The 19,910-nt window shown below is 43.8% G+C and overlaps 2 protein-coding genes across 4 annotated transcripts in view; one reads left to right on the top strand and one right to left on the bottom strand.

Annotated features, from left to right (window-relative positions):
• Positions 1-17,950, bottom strand: part of LOC136467210 (protein ACTIVITY OF BC1 COMPLEX KINASE 8, chloroplastic-like) — a 72,010-nt gene extending 54,060 nt beyond the window's left edge. Inside the window, exons 1-22 of one of the 3 annotated variants that reach the window (XR_010761541.1) lie at positions 17,326-17,950; positions 16,658-16,793; positions 16,153-16,319; positions 15,552-15,672; positions 15,389-15,489; positions 15,083-15,181; positions 14,882-14,992; positions 14,716-14,795; positions 14,560-14,629; positions 13,851-13,924; positions 13,674-13,743; positions 13,500-13,588; positions 13,149-13,273; positions 12,973-13,053; positions 12,828-12,888; positions 12,649-12,703; positions 12,440-12,538; positions 12,242-12,331; positions 11,865-11,924; positions 11,629-11,767; positions 10,776-10,846; positions 9,674-10,675 (exon numbers count right to left, since the gene is read on the bottom strand). Coding sequence is in view for 2 of the 3 variants with exons in the window: in XM_066465809.1 (XP_066321906.1) it covers positions 11,651-11,767; positions 11,865-11,924; positions 12,242-12,331; positions 12,440-12,538; positions 12,649-12,703; positions 12,828-12,888; positions 12,973-13,053; positions 13,149-13,273; positions 13,500-13,588; positions 13,674-13,743; positions 13,851-13,924; positions 14,560-14,629; positions 14,716-14,795; positions 14,882-14,992; positions 15,083-15,181; positions 15,389-15,489; positions 15,552-15,672; positions 16,153-16,319; positions 16,658-16,793; positions 17,326-17,793 (2,274 nt within the window). In the remaining variant the exon portion in view is untranslated. Of the gene's footprint in view, positions 1-9,673; positions 10,676-10,775; positions 10,847-11,369; positions 11,768-11,864; positions 11,925-12,241; positions 12,332-12,439; positions 12,539-12,648; positions 12,704-12,827; positions 12,889-12,972; positions 13,054-13,148; positions 13,274-13,499; positions 13,589-13,673; positions 13,744-13,850; positions 13,925-14,559; positions 14,630-14,715; positions 14,796-14,881; positions 14,993-15,082; positions 15,182-15,388; positions 15,490-15,551; positions 15,673-16,152; positions 16,320-16,657; positions 16,794-17,325 lie in introns of those variants that run through there. The other 2 variants (XM_066465809.1, XM_066465808.1) reach the window with 2 other exon arrangements.
• On the top strand, positions 2,764-8,594 carry LOC136467209 (LRR receptor kinase SERK2). Its single transcript, XM_066465807.1, has 11 exons — positions 2,764-3,141; positions 4,045-4,177; positions 4,262-4,333; positions 5,233-5,376; positions 5,848-5,919; positions 6,005-6,076; positions 6,159-6,274; positions 6,368-6,496; positions 6,577-6,918; positions 7,015-7,409; positions 8,133-8,594. The coding sequence occupies exons 1-11, from the start codon at positions 3,051-3,053 to the stop codon at positions 8,442-8,444; spliced, it is 1,878 nt and encodes a 625-aa protein (XP_066321904.1). The 5' UTR covers positions 2,764-3,050; the 3' UTR covers positions 8,445-8,594.
• Positions 17,951-19,910: the final 1,960 nt, after the last annotated feature.

The following is a 19,910-nucleotide window of genomic DNA, read 5'->3' as shown; positions in this document are numbered from 1 at the left end:
GGTGGATAAAGTTATCACAGTGGTTTTTCTTGAAGGGTGCCGTGGATATATATTTGATAGGGAAATCCTCTGCTCGTTGACTAAGATATGTATTGCCTTTTGCTCGTTTGATTTGTATTACGAAACATCCCGTAGCGTTAGCATGGGCCGAGAAATGCAGGCAACAATCATGGATGGTGGAGCCGTGGAGGACTGCTGCATACACTTGTGTGTTGTGTTTGTGTACACGAAGATGTTACTGTTCCATGTCTAATGTGCCAATGGAAATGGGTTCAGCATTGCAGGTTCCCTTTTTAAAAAATTTGCAGGTTCCCGGCGTTCTGCTGAGATAAGAAATTACCTCTTTCTCGTGCTTAGTCTTGGAACTACGGGTGGTCTGTGCTGGATCTAAACGGGAAAAAGTGGGGACGAGGTCCTCGTCACCGTGGAACCCGTGACCTGTAGGCTTCTCTCTTGCGAGTTCGTTAGTGTCAAGAGAATTGTGCTAGTAGTATTAGCGTCCGACGTTCTGGAAACGGAAAATTCGTTGCACTGTTTGGTCCATACGGGACGAGCACGAGTGATGGAGACACCACACTTCCTTTGTGCTACTGCGCATCATCATCACATCACCATCACCGTGCCATTGGACTGCAGCGCTCGGAGATGACTTCGCGACACGGCTGTCGTTCTCGGCAACGCAATGAGCTAGCGTTGACTGACTTTTCGGTCTTCCATGGGCAAAGAATTTTCCATCCCCATACGCACACACACAAAACAAAACAAAAAAATCTTCAGCTATCCTATACTACGATCCAAAGTTGACAGCGCTAGGATGTGATGCCTAGATTTCGGCCATTATTGTCTCGCCAGAATTCACTGAACGCGCCTCCAAAGAATTTACCGAACACATACTTGTCATAATCGTGGTGTTAATTCATGCGTACCCGCTGGTCGCCGTCGTCGTTAGAGCCGGCGTGCAGCTAACGACCAGAGTGCGTAGACCGGCCGCGGGCGCCGGGCGGTCAAACATTTTGACCGGTTCCGGTATGCATGGCCCACCACAGTAGAAGAAGAGGAGCACACGCACGACTACCGCACGTTTGAACTGTACCCAAACACGGCACGAACACACCTTTTTTTTTTCTCCTCTATAAAAAAAAACATCTCAACCCCGACCCTGCGTTGGCGGCGTTGCACTGGCTGGCGCGCTGGGAACGACAGCCGGGCAGGTGGGCCCAGGCTGGCGCTGGCTTTTCTGCCCCCGCGCGGGGTGTAGACCCGGCCCACGGACGACGGGACGGGGTTTATCTCCCTGTCACGGGAGCGGGCTTTTGACTGTTCTCCAGCTGGCCTTGTGCGGAGGCGGGCCCACGGCGCAGTGATCCACGGTCTCCTTTGTGCTGCTGCTGCATTCCCTCCCTCTTCACATCTCTCTGGATCCGGACCTTAACTAAGCGCCTGTTTAGATTTCAAAAAATTTTGTGCAGTACCGTTACATTAAATCTTGCGGCACATATAGAGTACTAAATATAGACGAAAAAAAACTAATTACATAGTTAGGTGAGAAATCACGAGACGAAACTTTCGAACCTAATTAATCCATAATTAGACACTAATTACCAAATACAAACAAAAATGCTACATTAACAAAAAAAAAAAAAAAAAAAACCCAAATTTTTTTTTTTTTTGATCTAAACGCGCCCTAACCTTTGCCGCGAAACCTGCTGTACTGGAGCGGCACACGCTGCCGCTGCCACCTACTGGTGTACGGTACACATCAGTCGCCGGTTTCGGCCTTTGGCTTTTAAGCTAGGCCCCGTAAAGTTGCACTCTAAAATGCTAAATTTTTTCAAGATTTCTCGTCACATTGAATCTTTGGACGCATGCATAAAGCATTAAATATAAATAAAAAATAAAACTAATTACACAGTTTAGACGAAATTCACGAGACGAATCTTTTAAGCCTAATTAGACTATGATTGGACACTAATTACCAAATAACAACGAAAGTGCTACAGTGGCATTTCGCTAAAAATTTTGCCATATAAACGGTACCTAATACTACTATCTCACTTAACATGTTGTACTGTAACGAAGCATTAGGTTAGCCCAATGATTCTCAATCAATATAGAAAACGGGGACCTTTGCTTTTTTTTTCCTCATCAACCCTAGAAATCCAATCACGAGCAGAGGACGGGTCGTGAGCCGGTGTGTCCGTTCCACGGACGGATCAAGCAAACGTGATGATTTTCCGAATCGATGCACGCGCGTGCAGTGGGGGCTGTACGAAGCGACACCATCACTCCGAGAATCAGTCTGTTCGCTGGTTAAATTTTGAACTGATAAATTAGACTGATGCTAGTTTATTAAATTTTGAACTGATAAATTAGACTGATGAAAATTATAAGAAAAATATACTCCTACCCTAGCTAAAATAAACACGCGAACAGACGGAACGACGAGACCGGCGTACCGAGGACCGTGTCCACGAGATCCCCCCGCCCGCGGCGGGGCCCGCACCTCCCCATGCTCCCCTCCCTCCTCCTCCCCACTGCTAGCTCCATCAAGTCACCCCACCCCACCACTCTCCGGAAGGCACGCCGCCCGCGCCTTCCCGCCGCGCAGACCTCTCGCTTCCACGCGGGCCCCGGGGGCTCCCTGGTCCCGAACGTCGGTGACGTCGGGTGGGAGTCGCCGCGGTGGGGCGCCCCTTTGTTCTGCGAGCGTAGGCGGTGGTCCCACCGCGGAGTAGAAGAACAATTTAGGTCGGGACATACACACATACACACGCGCACACACAGCCGCACTCCGTTTCCAGCTACAGAGAGAATTCGTCCCCGAAAAGAAAAAGAAAAAAAACTCCCTTCCATTTCAGAGAGAGAGAGAGAGAGGGGAGGAGGAGGAGCACGCCGTGAGCTCAGGAGGGAGAGGGAGAGAGAGCCCGGCGGCGGCGCGGCAGATCGGGCAGCGCCGTGCAGCTCGGGCCTTAGGCGCACCGGTCGGCGGGGGGACCCGCGCGCCCATGCGTCGGTGAGGTGGTGGGGGCCCGCTTGGCGCTCGAGTTGGAATGGCGGCGGCGGAGGCGGGGAGGTGGTGGGCGGTGGTCCTTGCGGTGGCGGTGCTGCTCGGGCCGGGACGGGTCGTCGCCAACACCGAGGGTGAGTCATACTAGTTAGCCGTGCGCTGCCCCGGTTTGATTCGTCCCAAGTTTGAAATCTGTACAGCTGGGATGGAGCATATGAGCTTGATTCTTTTACTGGTTTCATTGATGCTCGTAGGTATTGCCTGCTCTCTACTTCTTGCTTCCGTTCGTGGTGATGTATTTGGCGGATATTTGAAGTTTATGCATAGAGCATACGTTTAGTTATAGCTCTGCTTCGATGGATCAGAGGAATGAACAAGCCACGTTCAGTTGATTTCGAGGAAAACGTAAACTTTTTGTTCGCTGTAGTTCTTTCGTTATGCCATATACTTTTCTCGTTTGGGCGTTCAGCCCATCGTTAAGTCTACTTCCAATAGCGAGGCAGCGAGAGACCACCAACCTTAGCCTAGTTCGTTTGTATAAAAGGAGGAATTCTGCTAATATCGTCCTCCAAAATTAAGGAGTTCATTTGGATTCCTAATGTTGACTTTTAAGTGAGATTGTTTGACCGGTTCTTTAATCTGGTGACAAAAAAAAACTTTTTGCTATTTCTACGGCTGGGATGTTATTGAACATCTCTCTCTCTCTCCCTCCCTCTCTCTCCACAAATGGTAATTGAACAGTATAGTTTGATAGGATGTGTCCCCATGGTCTACCATGAATAGAAGAACATCAAACACTGTAGTACTAACAATGGATGGGGCCAACTGTAATAACTACTAATCTCTGTGCTTTGGAACTTCCTGACTTACATGGTTTCTTACCTTACCTGTTTTGGAAATTTCAATCTTTTTGCCTAGCAGCCTTTTTTTTTCTAAATATTTTGCATACAAGCTCGTCACGGATAAAATTTCTTATATGTTTTTTCATCTTAACTGGGAATATACTTGCTGCTGATAATGCTACCTTTCGTCCACAGGTGATGCTCTGTACAGCCTGCGGCAGAGCTTGAAAGATACTAACAATGTCTTGCAGAGTTGGGATCCCACTCTTGTTAATCCATGTACATGGTTCCATGTTACGTGTAACAACGATAACAGTGTTATCAGAGTGTAAGTTGATGAAAAAGCTCTCATATATTCATTTCAATGTGTTAGTGATGTTCACCTCTGGTCTAAATGTCCTCCCTTTCACAGTGACCTTGGAAATGCACAATTATCTGGTGTCCTAGTGCCACAACTTGGTCAGCTGAAAAATCTCCAATATTTGTAAGTTCTGCATGTGTTGGTTTTGCCAACAGTTTCAAGATGTGGATTTTCTATCTTGTATGTGCCGTCAGAATAATTATTTTAAGAAAAGTGCTCCAGTAATCCCTTCTCAAAAATAAGAACTGACCCTAAAGCACCCTGAATTGATCGGTTTATTTTGAATTACCTCCTGAGCCTGGCCCAGCCCATCACAATCCAATTCTTCACGTTCTCTTAGTTGTGGGGCACTATGGCTTGATCTGTGGATCAGACATGGCTGATAACCATGGAGATTTAATTTGGGACTGGAGCACTGAAAGTTTGTTGGCCTGGGAGGACAGTTTGTCGGACACCACCAGCAGATGACGCTCTATGGCAGACAAAATGCATACTTCTGTTCACCTTTTGCCTATATGGATTTCTTTCGTAGACTTCCTTTTACTTGGCCACTCAGTGCTCATTTGAGGTTGTGCTTCCAAGACTATTAGCTTATTGCAATCTGTGTCAGTGAGTCAGTGACATTAGGATGTGTGCACTAGAAACTCTGCCACCTGCATACCTATGCACTCGCCAAAGAAAACTGAACATTTTTTTTGGTGGGTGGGGGTTGGGGAGTTGGGGACGGCCACAATGGGTAAGGGAGGCAGCCTTGGAGGTATCATTTAATTTACTTAGGTGCTTCAGGATACGTGCTAATTTTTTAGGAGTACTGGAGTACTTCTCTTGTTTTAAATGTGAATTAGAGGTACGCTGTTTCAAAAACAAATTATCCATTTAGAAATTAGCGGATCTTAAAAAAAGTCTTAACCTTTACATTTTATGCGTAACTCTGTTTGTTAATTGTTGTATACATTTCTTCATTTTGTAATTGTGTCCTTTTACATTTGAGAATTTATTTATATTACTTTTTTTTGTAATAGGGAGCTTTACAGCAACAACATAAGTGGGACCATACCCCCTGAACTTGGGAACTTGACTAACCTGGTCAGTTTGGATCTGTATATGAACAACTTCTCTGGCTATATCCCTGACAGCCTGGGGAATCTATTGAAGCTGCGTTTCCTGTAAGACTCATTTTGTTTACCAATTACTAGCACCCTCTTATGTTGTTTTACTTGCTGAGGTTTAATGTTTAGACACTTTTCAGTTTTTTTTTTTAAATTTCTGGATGTTTTATATAGACTTTTGATCTCTTTGTCAAGAATGGCCTATGTATTTTGTAACCTGAAAAACAAGAGGAACTTGTGATGCTGCATTTTCTAATTTCTGTGACATGTTGGTATTTGATTAACTTTGTTGTTTTCCTATTTGATAGATGGACTTGTGTGTTTGCTTCTCCTCCTTTCTCCTACTCTTCCCATGCTTATTCTATATTATGGCAGTTGTATCGTTGAATTGTATTTTATCAGCACAACTCATGCTGTCTTTGGAAAAAAAAAATCATTAACATTTTATCTTTATTAGTGTCTTCTGTGCTCTTATATTTTGGTAAAGTCACAAATATTTATTTGTTCTGTGCCTATGTGCAAGGATAGACGTCTTAACAACAACAGCTTGGTTGGTCAAATTCCTGTATCCTTGACCAATATCTCCACTCTCCAAGTACTGTAAGTAGCATGCACACTACTATTGTTCTCTTGATGTTTGTTATGTGTTGAATGAATATATAATATAATTATCATGAAAATGCAGGGATCTCTCGAACAACAACCTCTCAGGAGAAGTCCCATCAACAGGCTCCTTTTCACTCTTCACCCCTATTAGGTCTTTTATCTGGATGATTCACTGATCCTTAGCCTACACTGTATCTTCAGCGTGCATGATAAATATTACCTGTTTGTTACAGTTTTGCCAACAATCCAAATCTTTGCGGCCCTGGTACTACAAAGCCCTGCCCTGGGGCTCCTCCCTTTTCCCCACCTCCTCCATTCAATCCTCCATCTCCCCCAACCCAATCAACTGGTAGGTTTTTTAATCTACTTGTATTCTCATTAGTACAATGAAACTTTAGCATTCTGGACGACACTTAATTCCTGGATTTATGTCTACCATTAGGTGCCTCTAGCACTGGAGCAATCGCTGGAGGTGTTGCTGCTGGTGCAGCATTGGTGTTTGCTGTTCCTGCAATTGCATTTGCAATGTGGCGCCGTCGTAAACCTGAAGAGCATTTCTTCGATGTTCCAGGTCTGTATCATATGGTGTACTTTTTTTGTTAACCTGTATTGCCTGTTTGTTCATCTGCTGGCCCATTTTGCTTGCTTCAGCCGAGGAGGATCCAGAAGTCCATCTTGGTCAGCTCAAAAAGTTTTCGTTGCGGGAGCTTCAAGTTGCAACTGATAATTTCAGTAACAAGAACATTTTAGGAAGAGGTGGTTTTGGAAAAGTGTACAAGGGAAGGCTTGCTGATGGCTCTTTGGTAGCAGTGAAAAGACTAAAAGAGGAGCGGACACCTGGTGGTGAGCTTCAGTTCCAAACAGAGGTTGAGATGATTAGCATGGCAGTGCACAGGAACCTTCTCAGACTTCGTGGTTTCTGCATGACACCTACTGAACGGTTGCTAGTCTACCCATACATGGCTAATGGGAGTGTGGCATCACGTTTACGAGGTACTTTGTTCTTTTTTCTAAATACTGATTCCATAGCCCCAACTAAACATGCAGAATATTAGCTTCCTGTTCTCATTAGTCTTTCTGATTCCATAGAGCGCCAGACATCTGAGCCACCTCTTGAGTGGGAAAAAAGAAGACGGATTGCACTTGGATCTGCAAGAGGACTTTCTTACTTGCATGATCACTGCGATCCCAAAATTATCCATCGGGATGTCAAAGCTGCAAATATTCTTTTGGATGAGGACTTCGAGGCAGTCGTGGGTGATTTCGGGCTTGCCAAGCTTATGGATTACAAGGATACCCATGTCACAACTGCTGTTCGTGGAACAATTGGACACATTGCTCCCGAGTACCTATCCACTGGCAAGTCCTCTGAAAAGACTGATGTTTTTGGCTATGGGATCATGCTTCTGGAGCTTATTACTGGCCAGAGGGCATTTGATCTTGCTCGTCTTGCAAATGATGACGATGTTATGCTTCTTGACTGGGTAAGTAACTTTTCTTCTCAATAGTCAGTGTCATACAGTATTACTGCACTACAGATTATACATTTTTCTTTCGCAAACTCTATCTGACGACGGGTCACCCTCGACCCGCGCCCAAGCTCTCCTTCTCTTCTTCTCCATCTCCGGCGGTCTTAGAAAGGGGTTAGGGGAGGCAGGTGGGCCCAGCGGTGGGGACGGGAGAGACGGCGGCGAGGCGGAGGCGGCGACGACGCTGCTGGAGCGGGCAGCGGAGGAGGCGGCCAGGCGGGGTTGGGGCGGGGGCGACCATGGTCATGGCTGCGGCAGGGGGAGGGGAAGAAGGAGGCTGCCGCGGACGCGGTAAGGTCTCGCTGGAGCTCCATGGCGCGCGATAGGCGGCGGCGGCAGCGGTCGTTGTCCTTTTTCTTTCGTACTGTTTTGCTGTCTATGGGCTATATTTTATTAGTTTCTTAAAGATTGGTGTGAAAGCTAACTCTGTAACCATGAAGTGCCCTTAATCCATTTCTTAATTAGAGAGTGTGCACTGGCAAGTGACAAGCTGGGCAGTTCACCCTCCAGGGGACACATCCATCATGCCTACAATATGCTAATGCACAATCAGTCGCCCTGCCATATGCCTGCTGCATTATAAAAACATGTTCAACTATCAGAACAATGGAACGAATGGATTGTTCATGACAAAAACAAGCTGGCATAAATGAATAATTCACAATTGGCATCTTGCAGGTGAAAGGACTGCTGAAGGAGAAGAAGGTGGAGATGCTGGTGGACCCAGATCTGCAGAACGCCTACGAGGAGATCGAGGTGGAGAACCTGATCCAGGTGGCACTCCTCTGCACTCAGGGCTCCCCGTTGGACCGGCCAAAGATGTCGGAGGTGGTGAGGATGCTCGAAGGTGACGGCCTGGCAGAGCGTTGGGACGAGTGGCAGAAAGTGGAGGTGGTGAGGCAGGAGGCTGAGTCCGCACCGCTCCGCAATGACTGGATCGTCGATTCCACGTACAACCTTCGTGCCGTGGAGCTGTCCGGCCCAAGGTAGCCACTCAACGACTCCGATGAAAGAATTCAACACTGAATTGCCAAGACTCAGTCTAATTGCTGTTTGTGTATATGAAAGGTAGCTTTTGGAACTGTTAGCGACAATTTGAAGGGATGGTATTTTTTTTGGGATTCGTCGCTAGTCTCAGAAGTTGGGGGTGGGGGGGGGGGGGGGGGGGGGGGGGGTTGTGTTAAGGTGGAAATTCGTATATCCGAGGGTGAATTTCTAAAGCATTGTTGTAGTGGTCCGGGGAATGTAGCAGCTATTGTCCAATTGTACTAAGTAATATCCAGAACTGTGTTATGTTTTGCCATAGCTTAGTATGCCTTTTTGCATCTTGAAAAAAATATGTTTAGGTTTTCTTTGTGTAATAAGACTACAATGGATAATCGTTGAATCGACGATACACAACTAAATGTGAGGCTAATATGTACTTGGTGTTTGGCTTACGTGTCAGACTCGCACCATTTACAGCAGTCCAGGATGGAAAGCGAAATGAGGTGTTTCCTGTCTACGGGATTCTATTTTTAGCGAAAATAGAGATCCGTGTTTATAAAATATACGGGATAACTTTAAAAGTTATCATTATAGCAGCCTTTGAAGTTTGAACATTGTGTCTTTACGACAAATATTATTAGTTAAATAATTTAGAAAGTCATCCTAAGGGTAAGGGGTATATGCCCGTGAGGCACTTCGGCAAGGCTCCTAATAACATGTCAAATAGACGAATAGGCAAACTAAGCCATGTCATGATCTTTAGCATAAAGTTTTCATTATTCCCGTATCCGCCCACGCGACTAGTCCCCGCGACGAAGATCGGAAGGCGTGACGATTTACGCTGTGGATGTGGTGTACAATGTTTTCTGATCGGTTTATCGTTCCTAATCGGTCTGGTATCGATTAGGACGATCAGGACGATTAATCGACGATCAAGATGATTAATCGATCTTTAATCGGTCTAATCGTCCATATAATCATCCAGCATATAACAGGACTATATAAGTATATATTATATATGTATGGTATATATATAATATACCATATACTATATATTTATATAGTAGACATCGAGCATATTTCTAGTTAGTTGGTTACTTACCTATGAGATCTGACTCCATATTTTTGTCCTAGCCTCCATATGTTTGCTGATTTTCTGTAGGAATAATAGATAACTTGAGTAAGTAGATGTAAAAAAATAGTGTGATAGACTGACAACATTACAGCAGCACATACTCAACAGCTGGTCTCACAATATCTCCACCTATCTTCTGTCTCATTAGATCAAGTATCCTCCCATGCTTGTATAGAAATTTGCACACTTTCTTGCTCCAATTGATGGCAGTGTTGAATTCCTTTGTCTCACTAATGTCTTGCAGCAACAAATTCGGACAATGGGCAGCACAAGGTGTCCAAAACAAATGTGGGATCCTCTCCATTAGAATCCTTCCCGCTGCCTTAAAGTTGGCCCCATTGTCTGTGACAACCTGCACCACATATTCCTTCTCAATCTTGTCAACTTGCTGCTCCAACAAATCAGCTAGCATTTGTGCATTTGCTATCTCACTTGAAGCATCCACTGAACCTAGGAAGAAGGTCCCTGCTGGACTGTTGGCAAGAAAATTGATTATATGGCGGTGGCTTGTATTCGTCCAACCATCGGACATGAGCTATTTTCTTCTTTGCTTCTGATTGTGCTTGCTTGAGTCTTGTCCCAGAACTTGGTATTTTCGCTAGTTCAACTTCAGTAACTTCATCCTCTTCATTTGCTTCTTGTTCTTGTTCACCATCTCCAGGAAGTGCCACAATTGTAGTCCTTGTATTCTTCAAGTAAATAGTCATCTCTCGCTGGACTATTGGAGGTGGTTTTGGGCACTTCACTGCATCCCCATAACCCCCTGCAAGGTGCATCTTGAACCGACCGATTCCTGCAGGCACTACCTTCTTACAGAAAATGCACTGAATAAATTCCTTCTTCGTAGGATCTGGCCACCACCCATACTTCCATCCTGGGTCTTGAGATCGAGCCTTCCTCTTGGGATCTTTAGCCTGCTGAGCAAGTTCTGGAGGCAGTGCTGCTATAGTCTTTTCTACAGGGGCTGAAACATCTGGAGCAGCTGAGGATGCTGAACCATCACCACCTGATGCAACTGATGAGCTTGCACCAGCACCTCCTTCAGGATTAGGCCCAGGCATGATGACTTCCACTGCAAGCTGCCGCCTTCGATTTTCATCTACGCAAGTTCAGCAAATAGCCAAAGAAACAAAGCATCAAGATTTGAGCATAGTGCAGAGGAAAGGAGATGACAGAACAAAGACGATTTAATGACTCACCTTCAGAGGAGGAGCTCATCTTCATGCTCCCTGGACCTGCAGCCTGTAGGTGGGGAAGAGAATAGGCGACCCTGCAGCAGAAGGGAGGAGGAAGCAGCAAGCAGTAGGGAAGATCCACGGATGAGCTGCTTGGATTGGAACTAGAAGGGAGGGAGGAGGGAGTGAGATGCACGCAGCAGGGAAGAGATGGAGCTCAGCTGCACACACAGCGGGAGTGAGGAGTACTGAGGAGAGAAAGAGTGAGGGTGAGGTATATAAGAGAAACCCTAATGGACCTGGCCCAAATAAATATAGCCTAGTAAACTGAAGTAGCCCATCTGCCTATTTAGTGCTGGTCGGTAAAGAGACCTAATCGGACGATTAATCGTGAGTAATTGACGATTAATCGGACGATCAGGTTTCTGATCGCTCTGATTGAATCAGAGAGCCTAATCAAGTGCTAAGTACAGATAAGGACGATTAATCACGATTAATCGGACGATCAGAAAACATTGGTGGTGTAACATTACGGCGCGTCATCTATCTTGCCACATCCATCGTTAACTTACGGCACCGCATCTACTCGAGACAAAAATAAAATCACCAAATCAATCATTTAACCCTGAATCATCATCATTTGAAAGAAAATCCTGTACGTATCTGCTACACCATGGAAGAAAAAAATACATGTAGAATGTCTATTATACACTATGTACATCTTTATCTGTTATTATCGCATCTACATACAGCTATCATACACCGGGGGGCCGTGCCTATGCTAAATTGCGCTGGGGGTAAAATTGTGCAAAAGGGGGAAAAAAAAGGCAACGTGACGACAACACACAACGCTGAAAAGTGACGGTTCAGTTCTCACCGATTGATCAAGAACTCATAGCTCAGGCAGTACCAGTTATCAGTCTCTCCTGCCGATCCAACTTCTTAACCTTGACAAGCCCGATCAGAACTTGAAGCCCGAAGAATGCGCAGAGGGAGTATGCAATGGTTGCTGGTCCCTGCAACGGTTATTGAAGATTGGAAGATCAGGTGATGAGAACAAATATGTGCTAGAAGTTTGATGGATGATATACTCCAGTTTGTTTACAAACTCACCCAGATTGAATTGAAGTACAACATTGTTGCAAGGTTCACCAAACTACCTGCAGCAACTCCCTGGATGACACAGAGCAAGATTTAAGACACATTATTATGATATGGAACTTCAGGAAAAAAAGTGCAGTATCAAAGAAAGAAAAACAATTTCATGATATAAGGGCTGTTTCTCTTGATGACTTGATCAGATTTCTCGCATCGAATTTGCAGGCGCCCTCTGTCAATTTTGTTTTAACAATTCCAGTGCAGGCTAACTGAATTTGCATGCACTCAGTGACAGTGTCATCCAGCAGACAAGTTTGCCCTTGTCTTTTCATGGTTCAGCATGAAGTAACATAGAAAAAAGTTAAACAATATATTAATAATTCTGAACTCACATATCCAATTGTTTTCTGTACAGCGGCAACTCTTTGAAATGCTCTTTCCGATTCCAGTGTTCTGACACGAAGCTTGAGTTCACCTTGCTCCTGCAAAAAAGCAGTTCATTGAGTTCAGTCGTACAAACTTTCGTCAAGAGCACATGTGCAAATAACACCAATACACAACAAAATAATGTTGGCAAATGATGCACATACCAAACGTTCAATAATTTGTGCGAGCTTTTCAACTCTGTCGGGTTGGCGGAACAAATTATAAAAGGCACGGGACTGCCTTTCCCATCTCTTCTTTGCATCCTGAAATAATGTTGCAATCAAAAGCACTTAAAACTCTCAGTATCAAAATACTTAGGAGATATGCTATCATAGAGATAGGTTAAAAGCTTTGACCAAATGTTGAAACTTGCCTTCACAACTACTTCAACACCAGCTTCATTAAATCTTAGCAATTCCTTGGCATATCTAGCAAATTTAACAGACATGTCAAGTCAGCACCAGAAAAGGTCAAGCTGAAAATATAAAGATGTGCAAGCTTTGCATGTTTTTGAAAAAGTATCGAGATGCTAGTAATGCAGCAAGTACTCACGGCTTAGCAATCTCTGTAATATCAAACCTAGGATCAAGGCCTTTCCCAATACCATCTAGAACTGCATAAAATGGAGAAAGCCTGAGTAGAATGACAGTATAATAACAATTTCCTTGTAAACATGTAAATTATTAGACATTGAAACCTGAGAATGCTCTGACCACAAATGTAAATGTGGCAGGGAAGCGAAATGGTTGATCAGCAGCAATCGCCAAAAGATCCTCTCCTGCAAAATTGAATTCAAGTCAACATAATAAAATTTGTAGAATAAACCCTGACATATTTCCATCTATCAAGTCTGTTGGTAGGTCACAACATTACCAATTGCAGCAAGTCTCTGCTTCCTCTTTTCAAACTTCTCCTCCTTAGTTAATTGCTTTTTAAATCCCAGTTCTGCAGTTGCCATCTCTCTCTCCTTCCTTTGTGCTGCTAGACGCTCTTCAAAGCTATAAATAATAGACACAAAAAAGAACAAAGTCAAACATCATGCTCATCTTGTTCAAAAAAAACATCATGCTCTTCCAGTTCAACAAACTCCATTTGCTATAACTACAAAGTAACATCTTCTCAAGGGTGGTGTTGTATTTGGTTACTCTTTTTTCTTTAATGAAATACACACAACTCTCAAGCACGTTCGAGGAAAAAAATAACTTCTCAAGGAAAAGTAACTACCTATTAAGGAAAAATTGAGCTGTTCTTCTGACAGCAGTCATATCTCCAGTAGGAACAAGGACACCCATTTGAACCATTGCTTTAAGCACCTGCAGGAATACAGGATTCAACACTTCCCAGAACATCACAGGGTATAAATTATCATCTGCTGGCTATTATGCCCAGAGAACTAACTTTGTCAGGATCCTTTTCATAAACTCCATAGAATACTTCAAGCAATCCTCCCCGAATATTTTGACTGATACTGGAAGTTGGAAGGATGAAGATTATTATCCATACTGAGATGCAAAATTTCTCATGAAATGAAACTTATGTGAGGGGGGGGGGGGGGGGGGGGGGCGCCAATGTTACCTTCCCATCATCCCAAAGTCATAGAAGATAAGTCTCCCTCCATTGACATCATCAGCAGCAATGTTTCCTGGATGCTGTAAAGGAATCACCATTAGCTTTTAACACATAGTATAGCAACTGCTTTATTAGAGATACTAAAAAGGAGCAAGAAGACAATAGGGATGATTCAGTCTCATGAAATTTGTACTATAAGACATACTTCCTCAGCTCACAAATACATGTCCATTATGGCATTGACACGGTCTCCACTCTGATACTTTGACTAGCAATTTCTATGAAATATATCATCTTCATTGAAAGAATTGTATATTGTGGAAGTATTCTCCATAAAAGATCTAATAACGTTAATCTTATGTTTTCAGTCCATATAAAACTTTATATATTGATGGTCAAAGCTAAAAAAGTTTGACTTAGGACAAGCCTAGATGAACATATGTTTGTGATAGGAGGAAGTAATAGCACATTGGATTTTGTCTATGGCTGAAGCATATTGCACATAGAGTGAGCCATAAATCTGCCAAGGTTAGGAGGATGGCAAAGGGACCTCATAAATTCAATGATACAGGTTTTCTTAACGAAATATTATATTTCTACTTCATTTGAAAACAGACCAATGCATGGATAGAAATGAAGTGAAGGATGATGCGAAGGTGAGAAATAACCATAATGACTAAAACAGTGTTTGTGGTGAATAGACAGGGTGACTAACCGGGTCAGCATGGAAAAATCCATGGGACAAGATCTGCTCAAGGTAGGACTCAACAGCATAACGGCCTAATCTGAAAGTGATTCACATTGACAGGAAGCAACAAAGTCAGTTGGCACAGAAAGTTTAGTTCATGGTTGATGGTTATACAGTACTTACCTTTTTCTATCGACTCCTAACTTATCTAATTGCTTTATTCTGTTAATTTTAATTCCTGGGACATATTCCATTGTTAAAACCTGCAATGAAAATAAAAGAAACTTAAAATCTTTATTCCACCAAGTTCCTTGTTGGATCTATTTTGTATTTTCTGTGTAGAAGAAACCTGAGGTGTAGTGTACTCCCAGTAAATTTCAGGAACCTTCACATATTCCAATTTTTTGAAGTTCTCAGCAAATTTTTCAGCGTTAAATGCTTCCTTCGTATAGTCTATTTCCTGATAAAAAACATGAACTGATTACATGATCCGTAATAGACGTAGTCAAACAAGTCTAAGACAGTAGATCATGATCATACAACTAATTACCTGATATAAAACAGATGCACACTCATCGTAAATAGCAACCCAGTCTCTCTTGGCGCCATCTGACTTTGGATCCACTTTCTGAAGGTATTCAGCTATTACCTATCCAATTCAGTTATTTGTCAGCAAATGGTAAAAAATGGAAACACATTTAAGTAGGTAAATAGGCAACACATAACAGACATACTTTTTTTTGGTACTAGTACACTTATGTGTGCATCTTTAGATGCAGAGGCCAGGATGTTTTATTTCATTATCTAAAAAATGAAAACAGGGTATGCTACAGGATTAGTAACATAAATAACTTACCCTTAAATTCTTCAGATCAATATCGAACAGCTCCTTCAGACCAGGCCGTTGCACTTTGATCACAACCTCTTGGCCATTCAGACGTGCCCGATGAACCTGGCCTGGCAAGAAGGGATAGATTATTATAGTGCCAAGTTGCTTATTAAAATAAAAAAAAAATTACCGAGGCTAGCAGCAGCTATTGGTTCAAAATCAAATCGATCAAATATCTCATTTACAGATGCCCCCAGCTCTTCTTCGACAATTTTTACAGCTGTCTCGGAAGGAAATGGAGGAACTTGATCCTGCAAAAATAGGTAATAATTCCATGGTTCAATCATAACAGGGGTATAAGCATAGGAATGTGCATTAACAAAAATATAGAGAGAAAAAAACAAGATAACTTCTAATAACTACACAAGACAGTTATTTTCTTCACATGGGGCACTGAGCTGCTGATAAATGCTAATGTGCTACACCAATGTACAGGGCACAATCTGAGACTTGCAGATTTTGCCATCCACTAGGCTGATCTAGTAAACTGAACTAAATTTAATGCATATTTCAGCTTATGCATAATAGAGGGTGGTCAAATTGTTTAATAACAGGAGAGCAAATCCTCTAATGAGCCAACCCATCAATTTTAGAGTCTTTGCAGTTTACTCTATTTTTTCTCGAACACGCAGGAGAGGTGCGTATCTTTATATAAGAGAAAAGCAGTTTACTCAATTTTGGAAAAAGCACCAAAGCATGTCTGCAATTAGAATAAGTTTCAACACACAAACCTGTAACTCCGATAGTTGATCCACATATTCCTGTGGGAGAATATCCACTCTGGTGGAGAATTGTTGCCCTATTTTGATGAATGTGGGGCCTAATCTCAAGAGACTCTCCTTTAGCCACTTGGCAAGAACTTTCCTCCTTATTATCTTTTTCTCCTCAGTCATCCCCCCTGCAGAAGTTGAATTAGAACTTTATTGAAGGTACACAATTTTGAAGAAACATGTAGGTAATTCTTCAATATAAAAAACATCTAAAAATTGAAAACATTATGAACACCATTTTGTAAAAGATATGAATCCAGTGTGTTGGCTAGCATGCCACACATGCTGTTGTACAAGATGAAGGATTTTATTCAATTGTATTCGCAAATGTTCTTAACTTGTACGAAAGATACCTGTGAGCCAAATACATCACTAAATGGGAAGAACTTATTGTTATTTTCCGCAGATACAAAAACAAACTTCTATAGGTTAGTATTTTTTTTAGTGTTCAGTTGAAGTCACTAACCTCTGTAGGTGAACTTTTGGTTGTTGAGCCAAGCCTTGAATATAAATGTAAAAACGAACCCCCATATTTCCAATGTTCTTTGAATTGTTGAATAGGTTTTAAACCGATTCCAGCGACCGCCAGGAGCAACAGAAACCTGCAAGGTTTAGTTATTCAACTCAAAAGGGAAAGGAAAAAGGAACACAGTGAATGACACAAAACTGCAGCTATTTTCATCAGATAATTGGACAGCAATATATATCATAGGCCAAGGATAAGCTGGGTCCATGTATCATCTACTCAACCTGACACAGTAATCTAAGTAACTAACCAGCCAGCTAGCCAGCCTGTTGCATTTTCAACACCGTCCCCTCACAACTTTCGTTCCAGAGCGCTTGTGGATGCTGCTACTAAAGTACTTACTACGTAGTAGTTTCTGAAGATGTGTGATGCTGAATTGCTGATAATGTACTCTTACCTAAATCTGAACTTCATTCCAATTAGAGTATCACGAATGCACTTGTTCCAAACATACATCGATGTCACCCTAGTCAAGCTGCCCCACTAACTTTTGTCAAAGCTGCCCCTTATCCTATCCCACATGATCACCCACTTTAGAACTGACGCTGGAGAACACACGCAGCTATGCAGATGATAAGCCGTTAAGCAAACAGAAAAAAAATATTCACCTCTCCGGTGCTCTGCTTGAACCAGGCATCCTCCCTCCCGATCTCCTCCACCCTCTCCTTCCTCCTCCTCTCATCCTCCGCCGGCGGGACCGGGACCGGGACCACGGCCACGCTGCTCGCGGGCGCCGCGGGCTTCTGCGTCACCGCCGCGCCGTCACCGCTGGCGCTCCGGTCGCCGTTGCCGTTGTTGTTGCTTCCGAGGTACGCTTGGACGGCGGCATCGTCGTACCCGAGCCCGCTCCCGTTCCCGTTGAGCCCGTAGCGCTTGGCGTCCTCCTCGGCCGGCGGGGGCGCGCGGTCCTCGAGGACGGCGCGTACGAGGCAGGCCCCGCGTGATCGCCGGCGGAAGCACGGGAGTTGAGGAGGCGGGGGCCGGCGGAGGCGGAGGCGGAGGTGGTCTGGGACGGAGAGCGAGGATGAGGCGACCAGGGAGGCTGCCGCCGCCGCCGCCGCGGACGCGACGGACATGGCGCGTGGGAGGGGAGCTAGGCGGCTAGCTAGGGTTTGGGTATCGGGGGTTTTGGCGGGACGCGCCGAGGTGTGGGGTGGTGGCTTGGAGGAATGGAGGAAGGAGTGGTGGTGCTAGGAGGCGAGGCGAGGCGAGAGCGAGACGCCCCGGCAAGCGGGAAGGGGGAGAGACGAGAGAGGTGGTGGGTGGTGGGGGCGCCACGTGGGAGGCACGGAGGATGAGGCCATCTGACATGGCGGTCCGTGATTGGGGGAGGGATGAGGCGATGGGGCCCGCGTGGCGGGGAGGGAATGCGTGGAAAGGGTTGTGGCCTCTTCTAGACTCTAGGCCCAGTTTAGATGCAAAATTTTTTACAAATTGTAACTGTAGCGTTTTTCGTTGTTATTTGACAATTAATGTTTAATCATAGTCTAATTAGGTTTAAAAGATTCGTCTAGTAGATTTCGTCTAAACTGTGTAATTAGTTTTATTTTTTATTTATATTTAATGCTTCATACATGCGTCAAAGATTCGATGTGATGAGTAATCTTGAAAAATTTGGCAAAATGAAGTGGATGGCCCTAGTTCGTCTCTTTTCGCCGTCTGTGATAAAGAAGTCTGCCTTTTGCTTCGTCTGATGTTTTGTGCCGTTGCCCGTTGGTTAGTGTGATCTTTTGGCTGGGATTCCGTGACCCATCGCTGTGATGTGGGACCCTCTGTCTGTACATGCCAACTGGTAAACAAACAAATCCTCCAGCAACGGGAACGAGCCGTAGCTCGCTCGGTCGGTCTTCCAGCTGCGGAAGCCGTCGGTCGTGCGTTCGAGCGCTGCTCGGCGCATGATACCTAATTTCTCCAGGTGCCTCTCTCGTAAATATGCCATAGTGGTCAAGTGACGTGCCTGGAGTCTGCTGATCTTTGAATATTTTTTAGCTGTGTTCGTTGTCTAGGTATAGCTATAGGTCTATTTGTATATCGTGTGTGTGATGGACGCACGCTCAAAGTCTACTCATCTTCGAGTATCTCTCAGCTGCATTCGTTGTCTAGTATAGTCGTAGGTCGATTCGTTGTCTAGGTATAGCTATAGGTTTGTTTGTATGGTGAACGCGTGATGATGTGTGTCTTTATCCGAACAGATACTACCATTGTACTTAGATAAGAGGAAAAAAAAAATCCTCCAGCAACCTGCAGGCGCGTGGGTGCGACTAGTGAAATATTGTACTTTAAACATTCTCTACTGTACATGGCACAACCGGATCCGTGGCGCAATGGTAGCGCGTCTGACCCCGTCCTAATCCGGATTTGTTTTTTGTTTTCAATTTATCTTTTGCACTTTTTAACATACAATAAATAACATTATCCCTCACTCTTTTTTATTATAAATAATAATAATATAACAAAATGATCTTTGCGTCTTTTTTATATAGCCCTCGCTCTTTTTTATAACTAGCAAATATACCCGTGCGTTGCAACGGAAGATACATCGTTATCTATTCTAATACGTCTTGGAAACAGACTCTGTACCGGCCTACAGGCCTGCTATTCTAACTCGCATGAGTATCGTGAGTTCAGGTCATGGACCAGATGGAAACCAATAACAACTCGTATCAATAATTTTAAAACATCACTCTTAGTGAAACCATAAAAACGCTTATGTTCCGAGAAGTGGAGAGACAGATGAACCGGGAGGGAGGGAGAGTAAAGAACGAAAATATGGAGAAAAGTTCTCCTTTTAACATTGTATAAGAATATATAAATATTAAATATGCATGTGCCTGGCGAAAAAGAATTACATCTCAGGATCATGTTAAAATAAAAAAATCTTTATATGTGTAATAAATGTAAACATACAGTTTATTTATTAGATTTATAGTTATTAACACAAAAGTAGATGACTTTTATGTAAAATTACTTAACACAAAGTCTATGTGTTGACGGCTATGTATTTTACATGATGTATATCGTTGGTTTGTGTAAAACTACCGTCGCCTTATCCTCGCACCATGTGCAGCGTCCCAGGCCCAGCACACCCAAACTTGGGCTCGGATGCCATATAGGAACCTACGGCTGAGGCCTGGGTTAAAGCTAATGGGAATCAGTGTCGACAAAAGATACTCGTCAATCCACCGAGGGGGAT

The sequence above is a fragment of the Miscanthus floridulus genome, chromosome 7, assembly GCF_019320115.1.
Source record: "Miscanthus floridulus cultivar M001 chromosome 7, ASM1932011v1, whole genome shotgun sequence".
In the NCBI taxonomy this organism is placed as follows: Eukaryota; Viridiplantae; Streptophyta; class Magnoliopsida; order Poales; family Poaceae; genus Miscanthus; species Miscanthus floridulus.
This window is presented reverse-complemented; position numbering and strand designations above follow the sequence as displayed.